Source organism: Netta rufina (assembly GCF_964035555.1).
Source record: "Netta rufina genome assembly, chromosome: 2".
Lineage (NCBI taxonomy): Eukaryota > Metazoa > Chordata > Aves > Anseriformes > Anatidae > Netta > Netta rufina.
Genome location: NC_140124.1, coordinates 3,421,904 through 3,436,048, shown reverse-complemented (window position 1 = coordinate 3,436,048; position 14,145 = coordinate 3,421,904). Strand labels below are relative to the sequence as shown.

The following is a 14,145-nucleotide window of genomic DNA, read 5'->3' as shown; positions in this document are numbered from 1 at the left end:
CGATCTGAAAACAGAGGAATACAGGTCTCTACATTAGCTTACAACAACTAGATTCATAGTTGTTGTTGTTCTTTTTTCTTTTTTTTTAAATTCACGGCTCTCGATTATAAATAGAACACAAATTAGATAATTGCAGGTTAGGCTCTTTCTGCTTGCAAAGCCTTTTTTTCCTACTCCGTTCCTGATGCAGCTAAACCTCGCTGCTCGCTCCTAGGTGCTCTACATGTATTTTATGTGTGTTTTAAGGAATTCAGTGCAGCCACCTGCACAGGAAGATATGAATGCATTTTTTAGGACATAACGCATTTAGGAGGAGTAGGATGCTGAAGTAGGCTCATTGGCGAGGTGATCAGGAAATTAAATTTTGTAGCTGTAAAGCTGCTGAGTCCACTCTCGGAACCCGTGCAGCCGGTGTCTTCATTGATGTTGATTTATGTTTATAGACCCCGGGTGATTTTATCACTCCTTCGTTTACCCAGATCCGTGAATGCTTCCACAGCTGACAATCTTCGTTAGGTGCTAACTGACAGTAATTGCTGCACGGCTGGCTTTTTTCACATTCCTTAATTTACCATTAATGCCTCATTTATTATTTTGACTGTAAAAAGCTTGGTTATTCATTACTAGCTTCACAAAGGCCAGGCAGTTACTCCAGGTAACTGCTGGACAGATTTGAGCACCAGTACTAAAACTCATCGGGTGTAGCAGAACGCCACACAACTCGTTTCCCAGTTGATTTATAATCCTTCATCAGCGCGGCAACGCCGATCTTTATTTGATGGGCAGATCATACAAGTCGATCAGGACACCTTTGCCAAGCTGCAGGAACGGAAAACCTCTCCTAGGTGACACCTCTGTGGTTCAGGTTCGTCCTCCTTAACCTCGGACGCTTATCTGATGCTCCTGTCGGTGAGATGCCTTCTCCCCTGGTGGCTTCAGAACAAAGGGTGCACGCCAAAGGCTATTTATTTGCACAAAACTTCAGCTGAGTGATGGAAAAGGTGGTGCTGGGGGGAGATTTCTGCTTGCACTCCCACTTCAGCTGGAGCTGTGCAGGGGGACGGAGTTGGCAGCTTCCCCACCATGCAGCCAGGGCACCAGGATTAATAACCTTCTCCTTTTTCCCCCAGCCCAGCAAAACCCCCCTCCGGTTCTACCCGCAGAAGTCTTGATTTATGCAAGGAAGCCTGAAGGCTCCATTTTGGAGATCTCTGCATGCTTTCAGATACAGCCAGTCCTCATTTCTTGCACCGCGGGACGTTTGGCTGTGCCTCGCCAGGAGCAGGGCAGGAGGCTGCACAGACCCGAAGCTTCCTCCTGTTTCTCCGGATCTCACAAAACAGCCCTTGCACCTGTATTTTAAACGGATCAAAACAGAAGACGCCGCAATTACCATCCTGATACAACGACGTCTCAATGATTAATTGGAAACAAAGAAATAAAAGGGCAATTAAGGCATATCTTCAATCACAAGCAATTACTGTTTGCTAATAGCAACAACGGCAATCCATTAACTGGGTACGCCAGCACGAGTGACACTAGGTCTGCAGTATTAGCATGCCACTCAACTAGAGCAAACCGATGGCATGCTAGCCTGCATTTCAAGTGGGAGCTAGAATAAATACCAGGCTATCTTATTTATATTTTGAGAGCTACAATTTAGAGCCTAAAGTAAACGCCAAATGGTTTTATTTATATGTTTACATTCAGGTTTTACTTGAAGCTCCTGCCTTCTCCTAAGACAAACTCATCCGATGCAGAGGCATAAACAAGATTCTCACTAGATCACCCTGGCAGTTTTATGTCGCTCTGTCAACCAGGATCTTTTAGTGTCGAATTAAGTGAGGCCAAACGCTTCTGAACTTCCAGCACAAATATTCTGCGGTTGTTGCAGAAAAGAGAAATTGTCATTCCCGAGCAGATCGATGCAGCATCCTGTCTCTGAGCGTGGTCAGTGTTGAATCTTTCAGAAGGCGAGCTAAACCCTCCCCTTCCCAGCCTCTCCGGCCCTAAGTACAGACAATGCACTTAATTGTTCAACCCAGAAAAAGAATATCGTCCTGACCTTAGCTGAGCATAACTGCACAGAGCTTTATTTATATCAACATTAGCATTAATCTCGATGCTTATTACTGACACCATTACCGGGAGGGGCTGCATAGTTTATTAATCCTCTACTCTAAGCTCACTGTGCCAGCCGAGGACTTGGGGCAATCCTTCACTCCCCTGAAGTTCCTGCTGTAGAAACCTCCCACTTCTTTGCAGGAGCTCCCCGCGTGAACCCATCTCTCTCTCTCATCACAATATCCACACATTACAATTTCTCTGTGACTTCTTTTTCTTTTTACTGGGATTCTCCATTCTTCCCCCAGTGCCAGGGGCAGGCAGTTGTTCCCTTGTGCCTGCTCATATCCACGGGGTATTACACGCCTCGCTGCAGCATGGCTCTGCTAACTTCTCTTCTCGTTTCCTTACTGGCACTGCTCTTGGTATTAATGATCGTTGTGTTTAGGAGCCCTGGCTGCAGATTCACCGATCTAACACCGGGGCAGAGCGCTGTATCAATTAGCTTGACCTCCCGGATCGTGGGGGCCACTACGTTTCCCCCAGTTACCTTTGCGTTGTGCCCTGAATTTTGATTTTTAAAACGCCGTCAGCTCTCGGGATTTAGATGTACCTCCGATGCCTTTGCGCAAAGTCAGCTCGCCTGCCGTATGATTTACTGGATCGGGCTGCGCAGCGCATACAGATGAAGCTGTATTTGTTCTGGGGCCAAGCTGGGTCCGGGAGCCACGCAGCCGCCTTGACACGGTGCTGAGCCCGGGCGAACAAACCCTGCCTGCGCGCAGCTGGTCCTGCAACCAGCTCGAGCATCTTCCGTGCCACGTGTCACACACCTGGGAGCAGCAGCAGTGGGAGGACAGCGCCAAGGTGTCCCACGAGCAACACATGAAGCCACATCTGGCTCAGCACAGCAGATGAAGCATTGCTCGTGGTAGACCTGGAGCCCCTTTGATGCCCCCAACACAGGCTCAGCCCTGAACCCGTGCAGGCTGGGTACATTTGCCTGGCATCAGAGGTGAAATAATAAATTTATAAGCCCTCCTGCAACTTACTGTGCTGGCAGCCAGGGTGCAGAAGCATCCAAGCCGTAGCTACTAAGGGCTGAAGTACCTGAGCTGACTCGCTTCCAAGCGGTCCCTCCCGTGCTGCTCAGGGAAGCCTTCGCAGATGGTGCCTGGTGAGAACAGCAAGCTGGGCACAGGCATCGCTAGCACAAAAGTAAAAAGAGAAATACAACTTTAGAGAAAGGAAAAGGGGGAAAAAAAATCAAACAAAAGGAATCGCTGTCCCATTTTCCCCTCGAAAAGCTGTTAGTTATTAGTTTGAATCAGAGGGAGCCTGGGGATGCTCCATTTCGTGCCAAGCCTCTCACAGGGTCAGCGAGCCTTCTCCAGCAAAACGTGTCACCTTTCCCTTTCTCTATTTGCTCAGTTCCAGTTTTTAGTTCTAGTTCCTACCTCACTTCTGAACAAGGGTAGGATTTTAGTCTAAATTGCCTTATTTCTCTTCCTGAATTAAGACCGATACAGGTTGTCAAACTGCTCACCAAAACCCATTTGTTGGTATCCGTTCCAAAAGCTTAAAATCACTGAAGACAGCAGGCTCGGAGAAACAGATGGGGGACTGCAACAAGCCAGTAACACAAACAGCCTAATTTTACCGTGAGAGTAAAAACTGACTTGGGCTGCTGCCATGCAGCGTGGCCCCTCAGTGCTTTCCACACAAGGCTCCACATGCAAAATCAGGCATCGGTCACCTCTGCACTTTGCTGAGCACCAGCATTCACAGGTTAATTATATGCTGTCTGGAATAATCTCTTTTTTTTTTTGACCTAACTGACGTATTATAGAATGTGTAAATCAACTCTGATATGAAACGGGATTCACCCTTCAGATAAAGAATAGTTTTGATGACTAGTAAGACATGTTTTGTTTCAACAGCCCTGAGTTCTAACCCACAGCAGTAAATTAAAAAAATAAATAAATTGCACTGAGGTTTGGATCAGGCCAAATGTGATCTTCAAGCCTACATCTTATATCACCCCACACATCAGACACCCGGTGTTATGGATTAAGAAACGCTAAAGTCATCAACCCCCTTCTCCAAAAGCAGTGAAAGAAGAGTGATGTGGAGATACCTCTGTAAAATTATTTGGAGAGAACCCAGGTACTAACGATGGGGAGCGAATAAGCAGCCAGGCAGCTGGAAACATTGTGGAGGTAGGAATCAGTTTGGAGCAGCTGGGAGAACTTTATAGGAAACCCTATGAAATGACAGAGGGTTTCGGCTTCTGAACTCACTCGTATTCAGGCTCCTTCTCAGCATTTGCTTTTGGGTTTTCTGGGTGAGACGCTTAAACCCCTAAATACCAGTTAATCTGAGTGTCAGGGTCTAAGGAAGCTACAGGCACAGGGATAGCCCCTGACCACACAACTGAGCGTGAAATAGATTAAGGATTTGCTTCTATTTCTATCACACTGGGACAATCATTAACAAATTCTGCTTACTGCCTGGGTAGCAGATGGCTCCACCTACTCGTGCCAGGGATGGAAACATTCCTGAAGCTTCAGGGCAGGACGGGGGAGTGAGCTCAGTGAGCTGCTAGGAGGGATGTCAACGGTTCAGGTACTCAGAGCGATGGTTCACAGGAAATCCCTGGGGAAGGGATGTGTGAATAAACAGAACCACAGGGGAGCGTTCGGATGTGCGAGGTTACCAATGCCCCCAAAACCTGTCTGAGGAAATACAAGTCCCCAAACCAATGCTCTTTTCAGCAAAAGCAATCCTAGGACAAAGGATTTTGCTTGAGACATGGATTCCAGCTATGGCACAGTTGCGTTAAGTGTCCTAGGAGTTGGTCTGAGGCAGAAGAGAGAGAAATCCACTGGATCCGACTTGGTGTATGGGTGTATGGGATCTGGTTTTATTTTACTTCTGTGCCCCCATCACTATGAAGATATTCATGGCATTGCTATGGGGCTAACAGTATATAATGCTCCCTGTAACGTGGACAGGAGCTTCCTGCTGCCCATATGCAGCCCATCAGCATCTTGGCATTCGGCGGGTAGAAAAATGTCAGCTACTACTGACATGGTGTGGATTTTGATCAGCAGCCTAGAGCTGGCAGGTTTTGCTGTTTGTTACTTAGCCCCGAGCCATCTCATTCCCTTTAACTCTCTGAACTCCTCACTCCAATGCTGGCACGTGTGGTTTTTAATTCAGTACCTTCTCACTGGTGAAGTTTGCTTAACAGAGAACTGCCTGTCGGCTTTTCACTTTTAGCTTTGTGTTTGCTCACCAGCAAGGCTTTTCATAATTAAAGCCATTTTTCAGCTATTCCGGCATGCAATATTTATACTTCAGAAAAAAATACCAAAGAAATGTTTTTGCATGACTGAACTACTGAAGGAAACACTCGCAGTGCTCCTCTGTTCTTCCACGGTAACACAAGCTTTTAAATTTAGCTGTAGAAATTTCTGGCTCTTTTATTCGGTGTCTCTCGACGTTCATCACTTGTGACCCTCGTGAAGAGCTCTGAGTCACTTCTCTCGGCACCAACACCTCGTATTCACACTGGAAGAGATCCGCGCGGGGCAGCTACAGAGCGAGATGAAGAATAAGCAGTCATGGATTTGTCTCACAGAAGTATTTTGAGCACCACCACCACAACCAAAATGCTCCACATGATGGAAAGCTACATAGAAAATTCCCCCTCCTTCTTATCTAAAGTGCCTGCAAACCACTAATTAGGTAAGAAGCTCGTCAGCAACCAAGGAACACACCAGAGGTTTTTAGGACACCGGGCCCTCTGTAATATTACAGTTGGCAAATTAAATCTAACAGCAATGGCAACACCTAGAATTGCATAAGAAAGAACTGATCAACAACTCCTTGCTCATAAAAAAGCTTGCTTTCAGTTTCAGACTCAAGCTCTACCCACGGAGATATCTTTTATCCACAAAGATAAACAAAAACCTCTATAAATACCTAAACATTAACCTCAAACCAATAAGGTAGAGTTCTGTGGCCACATTCACACTAATAATTACTAGGACAATCAAAGACACTTTGGAAAATAAAGACCGGGTCCCAGTTTGAACGGTTTCCCCCTGATTTGTACGAAGGTCGCAGAGCCTAGTATTATTCAAAAGCAATTTGCCATCCATAACTCTGCTGCCTTGCCACACAGGCCATAATCCCCCTCCAACAGCCTACGTCCACGGTCGCTAAAATCAATGGGGACTTTGTCGCTGCTTTCAATGGGCACAGGACATTTCCAGAACCACATCTGCAGCAGTTCCCAGATAGAAATGCCAGGAGTGATCTCCATTCATAACTAAATGTTTCACGTTTCAAAAGACTGGCCTCAAATATGCTTTAGAAACTTTTTTTTTTTTTTTTTTTTTTTTTTTTTTTTTTTATGTCTTTCTTCCACCAGGCTGCATATTCATCAGGTTTAGTCCTAGAGATGATCTTAAGAGCTTCTCCCAGGGGACCAGAAACTTCTTTCTAATTTGTGTCTTTATTAAAATAATCACAGCTTGAAATTAACTTTTTCGTTTTAATTGCTCACAATCTTTGCTACTTGCATGAAAAGCAAGTAGCACATTTCCATGCCTTTTATGAGTCTTTTGCTTATTTCTTTGTCCATTTGCCTTTAGCAAGCAATTCACATTCCAAACACAGAAAAGCAAGAAAATGCAGGTAAGGAGAAATTAATTAACAGTTTATTTTAGCTCAGGAGAAAAAAAAAAAAAAAAAAAAGCAAAACCATCAAAATGCAAACATACAGTATTTTTGTTTGGGAAGATCAGGGAAATCAAGAAGATATATTTTCAATTGTTCATTTTGGAAAGGGAATCCTATAGACCTACTTAATTTCTACCTGATATTTCTACTTGAATACCTAGTATTAATTTCTCTGTAGCTCTGTTTCTCAGTTTCTAGTTTTAAAGTGAGGCAAATAATACCCTTCTATATTATAAAGGCGTTTCATAAATAGTTTAGGGCCAGGCAATGCTGCATTTTGTTTATGTTGTGTGATAGCCTACAATGCAGGTATCCCTAACAGCTCCAAAGACTTTCTTCTTTAGGGAGAGCTCACACAACCAGATATTAGGGAGAGTAAGAAATGCCAGAATCCGGCTGTTAAAACATCATCGGATGCTCAGATGCTGTGGTGACAGCAGCCATAAAAGCCATAGATCAAGTACACCTAAAATAATTGCACTTTGTTACATTCCTATTGTCAAAACCATCCCCTGATCTCACTGCTGCCACTGTTTATTCTCAGCACATTTCATTTTTCTTATCTAAGACCTCTGAATTTCTCTGTGGACAAGGACATAAGTGCAGATACTGCTGCCAAGGAAAACTACTGCAGTGAGTTCTGTTTTGTGCAACTTTTGAAAAGTACTGAGAAACACATTGCTTCTAGGGTGGTGAGGGCTTAGTAAGGGTGTCCCTACTGCTCTGAAAGGTACAAGTCATATTATCCCAGAACCATTAGGGTTGAAAAAGCCCTCCAAGATCATCTGGTTCAACCATCCCCTACCACCAATGCCACCACTAAGCCATGTCCCCAAGCACCACGTCCAACCTCTCCTTGAACACCCCCAGGGATGGGGACGCCACCACCTCCCTGGGCAACCTGTCCCAATGCCTGACTGCTCTTTCTGAGCAGAAATGTCTCCTCATTTCCCACCTGAACCTCCCCTGGCACAACTTGAGGCCATTCCCTCTTGTCCTATCTTTAGTTATCTCTGAGAAGAGGCCAACCCCCACCTCCCCACACCTTCCTTTCAGGTACTTGTAGAGAGCAATGAGGTCTCCCCTGAGCCTCCTCTTCTCCAGACTAACTATTCTCCAGACTAAACCTATTACTCCCAGAAAGTCTTCTTTCAGGAAGCAATAGGAGACATCTCTTGCACAAAGTGGTGGGGCTGTGGTTTAAATTGAGTCTGTACGTGATGGGGGTGCCATAGGTGGTGCAGGGTACGTGCTCTGCTGCCTTCCACCATCTCCCACAAAAAGATGACTCTGTAAGGATGCGAACAAAGTAATTACACAAATGAGATGGATATGAGGGGACACATGAAAAGCTGTTGTAAGCTGCTGGGCATCCTTGCTGTGAGGGATGCCTGAAGGATGTCATGGGCTCAAAGTGAGCAGGGGATTTATGGACTTAGCAAGGAGGCTGGCACCTCTAACCTGAACAACTTGACAGTTCAGTAGTTAGTAAAGAGCTTTGTTTCCAGGTCCTGGGATGGTCTAAGATCGCAAATTTAACATATATATCGGTCTCACAGATAACTAAAGGTAGGATAAGAGGGAATGGCCTCAAATTGCGCCAGGGGAGGTTCAGGTTGGAAATGAGGAGACATCTCTGCTCAGAAAGAGCAGTCAGGCATTGGGACGGGTTGCCCAGGGAGGTGGTGGCATCCCTGTCCCTGGGGGTGTTCAAGGAGAGGTTGGACGTGGTGCTTGGGAACACGGCTTAGTGGTGGCATTGGTGGTAGGAGATGTGGGACCTGATGATATTGGAGGGCTTTTCCAGCCCAAAGGGTATTTCTCTATATGACACTAACAATACCTATAGGCATTTCTCTATATGAGACCAACACCAAACGGCAGAACCACAGCGCGGGGCTTAAACCCAACAAAACACCCCTTAAAAATTAAAAAAAAATAATAAAAAAAAAATCCCCCCCTCAGCCCGGGGCACGCAACATGGCCGCACCCCGCGGGGGGCTCCATCCCCTCAGGGAGCGGCGCGAAACCGCTGAGGCGGGGGGGGAGGTTGTGGAAAGGAGGAGGAGGGGGGCGGAGCGCGCATGCGCGCGGCGGGGGCTGAGGCGGGGCCGTGCCGAGCCGAGCCGGGCCAAGAGGCGGGGCCGGGCCAAAGGAGGGGGGCAGGGGCTGGGAGGGGGCGGGGCCTGCGCGCGGCCGGTTGATGGCGCCCGGGCCGGGGGGGGGAGGGCTGAGGGGGCGCGGAGCGGGGACAAAGCGCAGGGGCCGCCAGGTAAAAAAAAGGGGAAGGGGGCGCCCCTTTTTTTCCCATTTTTTTTTCCTCCCTCTTTCCTCAAGGTGTTAAGGGGAGAGGGTGCTGCTCGCTGGGGCCGGGCCCGGCTGGTTTCGGCTCGGCTCGGCTCGGCTCGGCTCAGCCCCCGGCTTTTTTCTCTCTCCGTGTGGGCAGGTGGTGAGGGGGCAGCCATGGGGGTGCAGGACCGGCCCCAGTGCTTCTTCGACATCGAGATCAACCGGGACCCAGGTACGGGGGTTTATTGGGAGCAGGGGGGATTTAGGGGGCTGAGGGGGCAGGGATTTGGGCGTGTGGGGCTGTGGGAAGGGGTCTGGAGGCTGTTGGGAGCGTGCTAATTACCCCTAATTAACAAGGGGCTGCCCCCCTCCTGCACCAGGGTGGGGATAAGGGGCCGGTAGCTCTAAAACAACAAAAAGAAACGGCTCACAACTCCTCTTTTCCACACAGAAAGCGTGGCCGGTGTGGCTAGCTGGCTGCTGGCCCTGCCTGTGGGGGTCTGAGCCCTGCTGCTCTCTCCGAGCAGCCTCTCGTAGCCTCCTTCTGCTTTTGCTTTCATTTTCCGCCTCTGTCTCTTTCCCCCCCCCCAAGGACTTAGAAAATGGAGATTTAAAAACTCCGGCTGCGGGAGAGTTTGCGAATTTCCGTCTCTGGCTGGGATTTTCCATGGGGCTCCTCAGCTGGGGAGCCTCTCCTTGCTGTCTGTGTGCCCACAGCCCCGCTCCCGCTTGGTTCTCCCTCCTCTTTGCTACCTTCTTGTCCCTCCTCAGCCTCCTGAATCCTGAAGGCAGCAAGTTGCCCCGTTTTCCCTCGTATCTGCTAGGATTTGGTGGCTGGTGCCGGCGAGGAATCACGCTGTTATGTTCCTGGTGGTGCAGAGCTTAAGTTACCTGCTGTAGGCACGGGGCTCGGCTCTGTTGCTGCCAGTATTTATTTTCCCTTTAAAGCAGGCTGAACATGAAATGCAGAGCCCTGCTGGTTTTATTGCACCCGATTAATCGCTCGTATTTTTGCAGGGAAGCATGTCAACGAATAAAACCCTGGTGCAGGACTCGTGTGTAAGGTGCCTGTGCTACTGTATGCGAGCGTCTCTTTATTAATTTCCTACGCAACTCTATCTCAGGATGTGAAGTTGCATTTAAGAAACTTAAACATCACCCTTTGGCTGTGAGGTGACCTTCAGAAGCCGAATGAAGTGTGAATGATAGAGCAGTGCTTCCAGATGACACCAAGCGTTAACTCTGCGAGATGGAGTGTCCCGCCGGTCCTAGCGTGGTACTAATTTTAACTTCCAAACTGCCAGCAGTTTGCCAAATTAACATTTTGCTTGTCTGGCCTTAATACGATCGGCTGAGCTGCTCGTTTATTTTTATTGAGTGTAGGGAGAAAGACCTGGAGGAAAGAACAGCGCTGCATTTTCTTGTTAGCCAGGAAGTGAAGCATTGCCCCTTGCCCTGTATGCTCTAAGAAATCGAAGTAACATCTTCCCAGAAAACACAGAGAACCAGGACGTGCCTCTCTCTACAGGAGACATCTCGCCTGCAGGACAAGGAAACTGTGTCATTTTTAAGTGTTGATTGCTTGGAGACCAGCAGCGTTCCCCCAACTCTCAGCTTTGCCTTCCCCGATTATATTTACCCCGTGGCTGTGCAGATACCCACAGCAATTAAAAATAGGAGCTCAGTGCACAGATCAGGTTAGGAGGAGCCGCAAAAGGCGGTGTGTGTGTGCGTATGTGAGAGGGAAGAGGAGTGCAGAGTGTGAATTAGTTCTGCTGTTTAACTGGATCTCTTACAAAACAGGGAGGTGAATGGTGTGGCTTTGGTCGTGCTTTCAGAAGCCGTGTTCCAGCTGTTGTGCCTCCGTGGCTGTTTGCTAACTTCAGCTGCAGAATCTCGAGATGAAACTTGTGTGCCTGCCGGTGTGGGCTTCTTGCTCGGGGCAAACTTTGTAGGCTTGGTTTCGGTGTATTCAGTATAACTCAAAATTCAGACGACTTAAAAATTAGGAGGCAATTTATTTAATGAATGCACATTGTGATATCTCCTTAAAAAGCAAAAGGAGATGAAAGCAGGAATAAGGATGTGTTGTGGTAGTTGCACAGGCAGCACTTGTCCCTCATTTTGGGTCCCTCCCAGCTCAGACACCCGGAGCGTGCCCAAGTAAACTCCTTGCAGCAAGCCAAGAATCTGGGGATGGCAGCAGATGCCTCTCTAAATAATATTGGCTTTGCTCTGTGGTGCAAAACCTGTGTGGATCCGCTGTTCTAACCACGATACCCGAGCCTGGTGCCTGGCTAGGGTGTCACGTATGGAGCCTGCTGCTGTAGCAGCTCGTGTGGACCTGCCAATTTTTTTTCTTCCCCATTCGTGCTGCTGGCTGGCTTTGTCCATCAGACAACACGTTACACTCAGGTTTGCATTGTTTCATTGCCGTTCACGATAGACTTTTCCTTATTCTCATCACTTTTTTCTCGTGCCTTCTATTATTGCTTGACCTCTTGTTCATTTTTCCTTTCACTTTAGTTTCTTTTCGTCCCATCAGTCCCTTTGTCAGGACTTTGTTCCTTCGTTATTTCTCTCCTTCTAGTTTCCAGTCTGAATTTACATTAAATAAGCTCCACTGCAAAAGTCATCGTAGTCCTGTCTGCAATAGCATGTCCAGGAAGTCCTCATGGGGTCTTCCTGAGGAAATGAATTGTTCCCAGCTGGCTTCCCTTTAACATCCAGCACTTAGAAGGCAGAAAGGTGCCGATGGGCAGGAAATAGATCTGTGAACAGTTTGGCAATCCACTTGAGTGCTGTATGTGAATCAAAAGGACGTACAGTTTGGGGAACCCTAATTGCAGAGCGTGAGGGCTGTAAGGTATGGCTGGAGTCTGTGGGGAGCTGCTTTAACAAACCTGAAATCCGTTTGTTATGTAGAACTGTTGTTCCCAGTGCAGGATGGAATCCCCCAAAGATTTTTCTGGAGGTCTAGGACAAGTTCGGTCAGTGAACGGGAGACCAAAGGGATCAGCTCGTGCCTTTAGGGGAACCCAGAATGTATTTTCTCCTTTAGGTTTTGCTGCAAAACCGAAGCCAGTAAGTTGGTGTGAGCCAGCTCGGGTGGGGAGGCACTAACGATGTTGGTGTGTCAAGACCTCTGCAGATTTGGGCTCAGAGGATGTGCACCAGTTGTTTTAGCTGGTGTTTTGAATGAAATCCGCTCTTTTCCTACAGGCAGCTCTCATTTTCTATCAAATCTGGAGCCACGCTCCCTCTTTAAAGCAATCTTTTAGGGTGTATATAACTTAGAATTCCCAAATTCAGAGAGAAATAAACTCAGAAGATTCAAACGAGTTCCTTTTAGTGGGGTGCTGTTGAAATTGTTAGGCAAACATAACCCGAGCCCTTTGGCCTGGGGTAAACTTCCTGCTCCCAGCCTGCAGGGGCTGTAACCTCATTTTCTCCTCCAGCAGGGCCTTTCCCCCATGTCCAGGGGAAATGCTGCAGCGTCTTCTTACCTGGCGTGCTCTGAGAAACTGGGAAAAGACAAGCATATTTAAATGTACTTTAAATAACTAAGTTTATTCCGGGAGTGTCTGAGATTGACACCTCCGTGGCCTGAACCTAACAGGGGCGAGGGAAACAGCTTGTGTTCCCTGGGAAATGCGCTCGGCAATATGTGGCTGTCTCCAGAGCCTGCTTCCAAAAAGAAGCAAAGCATCGAAACGAGGGGAAATGGCTGGATAACCACTTGAAATCAGTGATGGTTTTAACAAACTGTGCTACCAGGAGTGCTTATTACGGTGTGGCAGGGATATTCCTAACCTGGATGCTTACGGCTTCATTTGAATCCAGAGCAAGTGTTTCCATGGCTGAAGGATTGATGAGGGGTTCAAAACCAAAAAGTTTTCATCTTTCAATCTGAAAACAAAGCTTTGAAATAGGCTTATTTCTGGTCATTACGCTGTCTGGTCTCTAATTGGCGGAGCTCATTAGCTCCAGAAAACGCTTTATGAAGTCAGACTTCAAACCAGCCTAGAATTCATCTCTGCATCACTCGCTGTAGTTAATTACAGTAACTTAAACACTGCTTTTACCACTTCCTCTAATGTCTACCCCAAAATATCTTTAAGGCAAAAGCCTCCAGCAAATTAGAGCACTTATCAAAGTACAGGTTTGTGATTAAGCAGCAGATGTTGAGTTACAACTGGCTAAACCTCTGTGGTGTGGCTAGCACGAAAAGCAAAGCGCTGTCAGAGCTGATGCACGTCTTTGGAGCCGTGAGCTGGTGAGAATCGTTTTATTGAGAGCACAGTTCAGATAAAAATGACAAATATCCTGCCTGCTTATCCCGTCGTACTCTAAAATAAAATTTTAATAGTTTTTGGAACTTCCTTGCGGTGCTGGAAGTCTTGTGGCTGAAGCTAGGTGAGTTTCATCATCACAAAACACAATTAATGCCAGTGTTTTTGCTTTGGTCTAGGAGCAAGCGACTTCTGTGGGCTCCTTCCTTGGCTACAGTCAACAGAGCTGGTGTAGGTTTGTGAGCAGACGTCCCCAGTGGGGCAGCTCTCGCCAGCAGGTTTTTATTTCGTTTAATTTTCAGTTCCAGACGTACAGTTGGTCGCAGTGACCTCATTCCCCGTTCAGCTAACTTCAGCCTAGCACCAGGGATATAAAGTTGAAGGAACCACTGGAAATCCTCTGTACACAGTGACAGCAAGTACTTCAGAGCAAAGGTGTCTAAATTAGAGTCAATTAGCAACACAGATGCTTTTTTTACCCGTGTTATGCCAGCAAGAGCCTCGGCTCCAGGTTTAAAACCAGCTGTTTCCTTTTTCCAGGGCACAAGCTGGAGATGTCTGTAGGTTCGAAGCAGCCTTAGAACAGATTTTTGTGTGTTAACAGCGGTAGCTCACGAGGTGTCTGTCTGATCAAGGTGTCAAAACGTGTTGGATCTCTTTGGCACATTTTATTAACTGTTTACCCAGGGAAAATGCAGCCTTTCCGTGGCGGTGCTGTTGGTGCAGCTCAGGTAAGGGACGGGCAGTAGCC

General features: G+C 47.3%; 1 protein-coding gene across 5 annotated transcripts in view; it reads left to right on the top strand.

The window, feature by feature from the left end:
* Positions 1 to 9,002: 9,002 nt before the first annotated feature.
* NKTR (natural killer cell triggering receptor) overlaps positions 9,003 to 14,145 on the top strand; it is a 39,645-nt gene continuing 34,502 nt past the window's right edge. For all 5 annotated transcript variants that reach the window (XM_084282647.1, XM_084282648.1, XM_084282645.1 and 2 more), the window contains exons 1-2: positions 9,003 to 9,085; positions 9,260 to 9,334. In XM_084282647.1, coding sequence (XP_084138773.1) covers positions 9,277 to 9,334 — 58 coding nt within the window. In that variant the 5' untranslated portion in view covers positions 9,003 to 9,085; positions 9,260 to 9,276. The remainder of the gene's footprint in view (positions 9,086 to 9,259; positions 9,335 to 14,145) is intronic.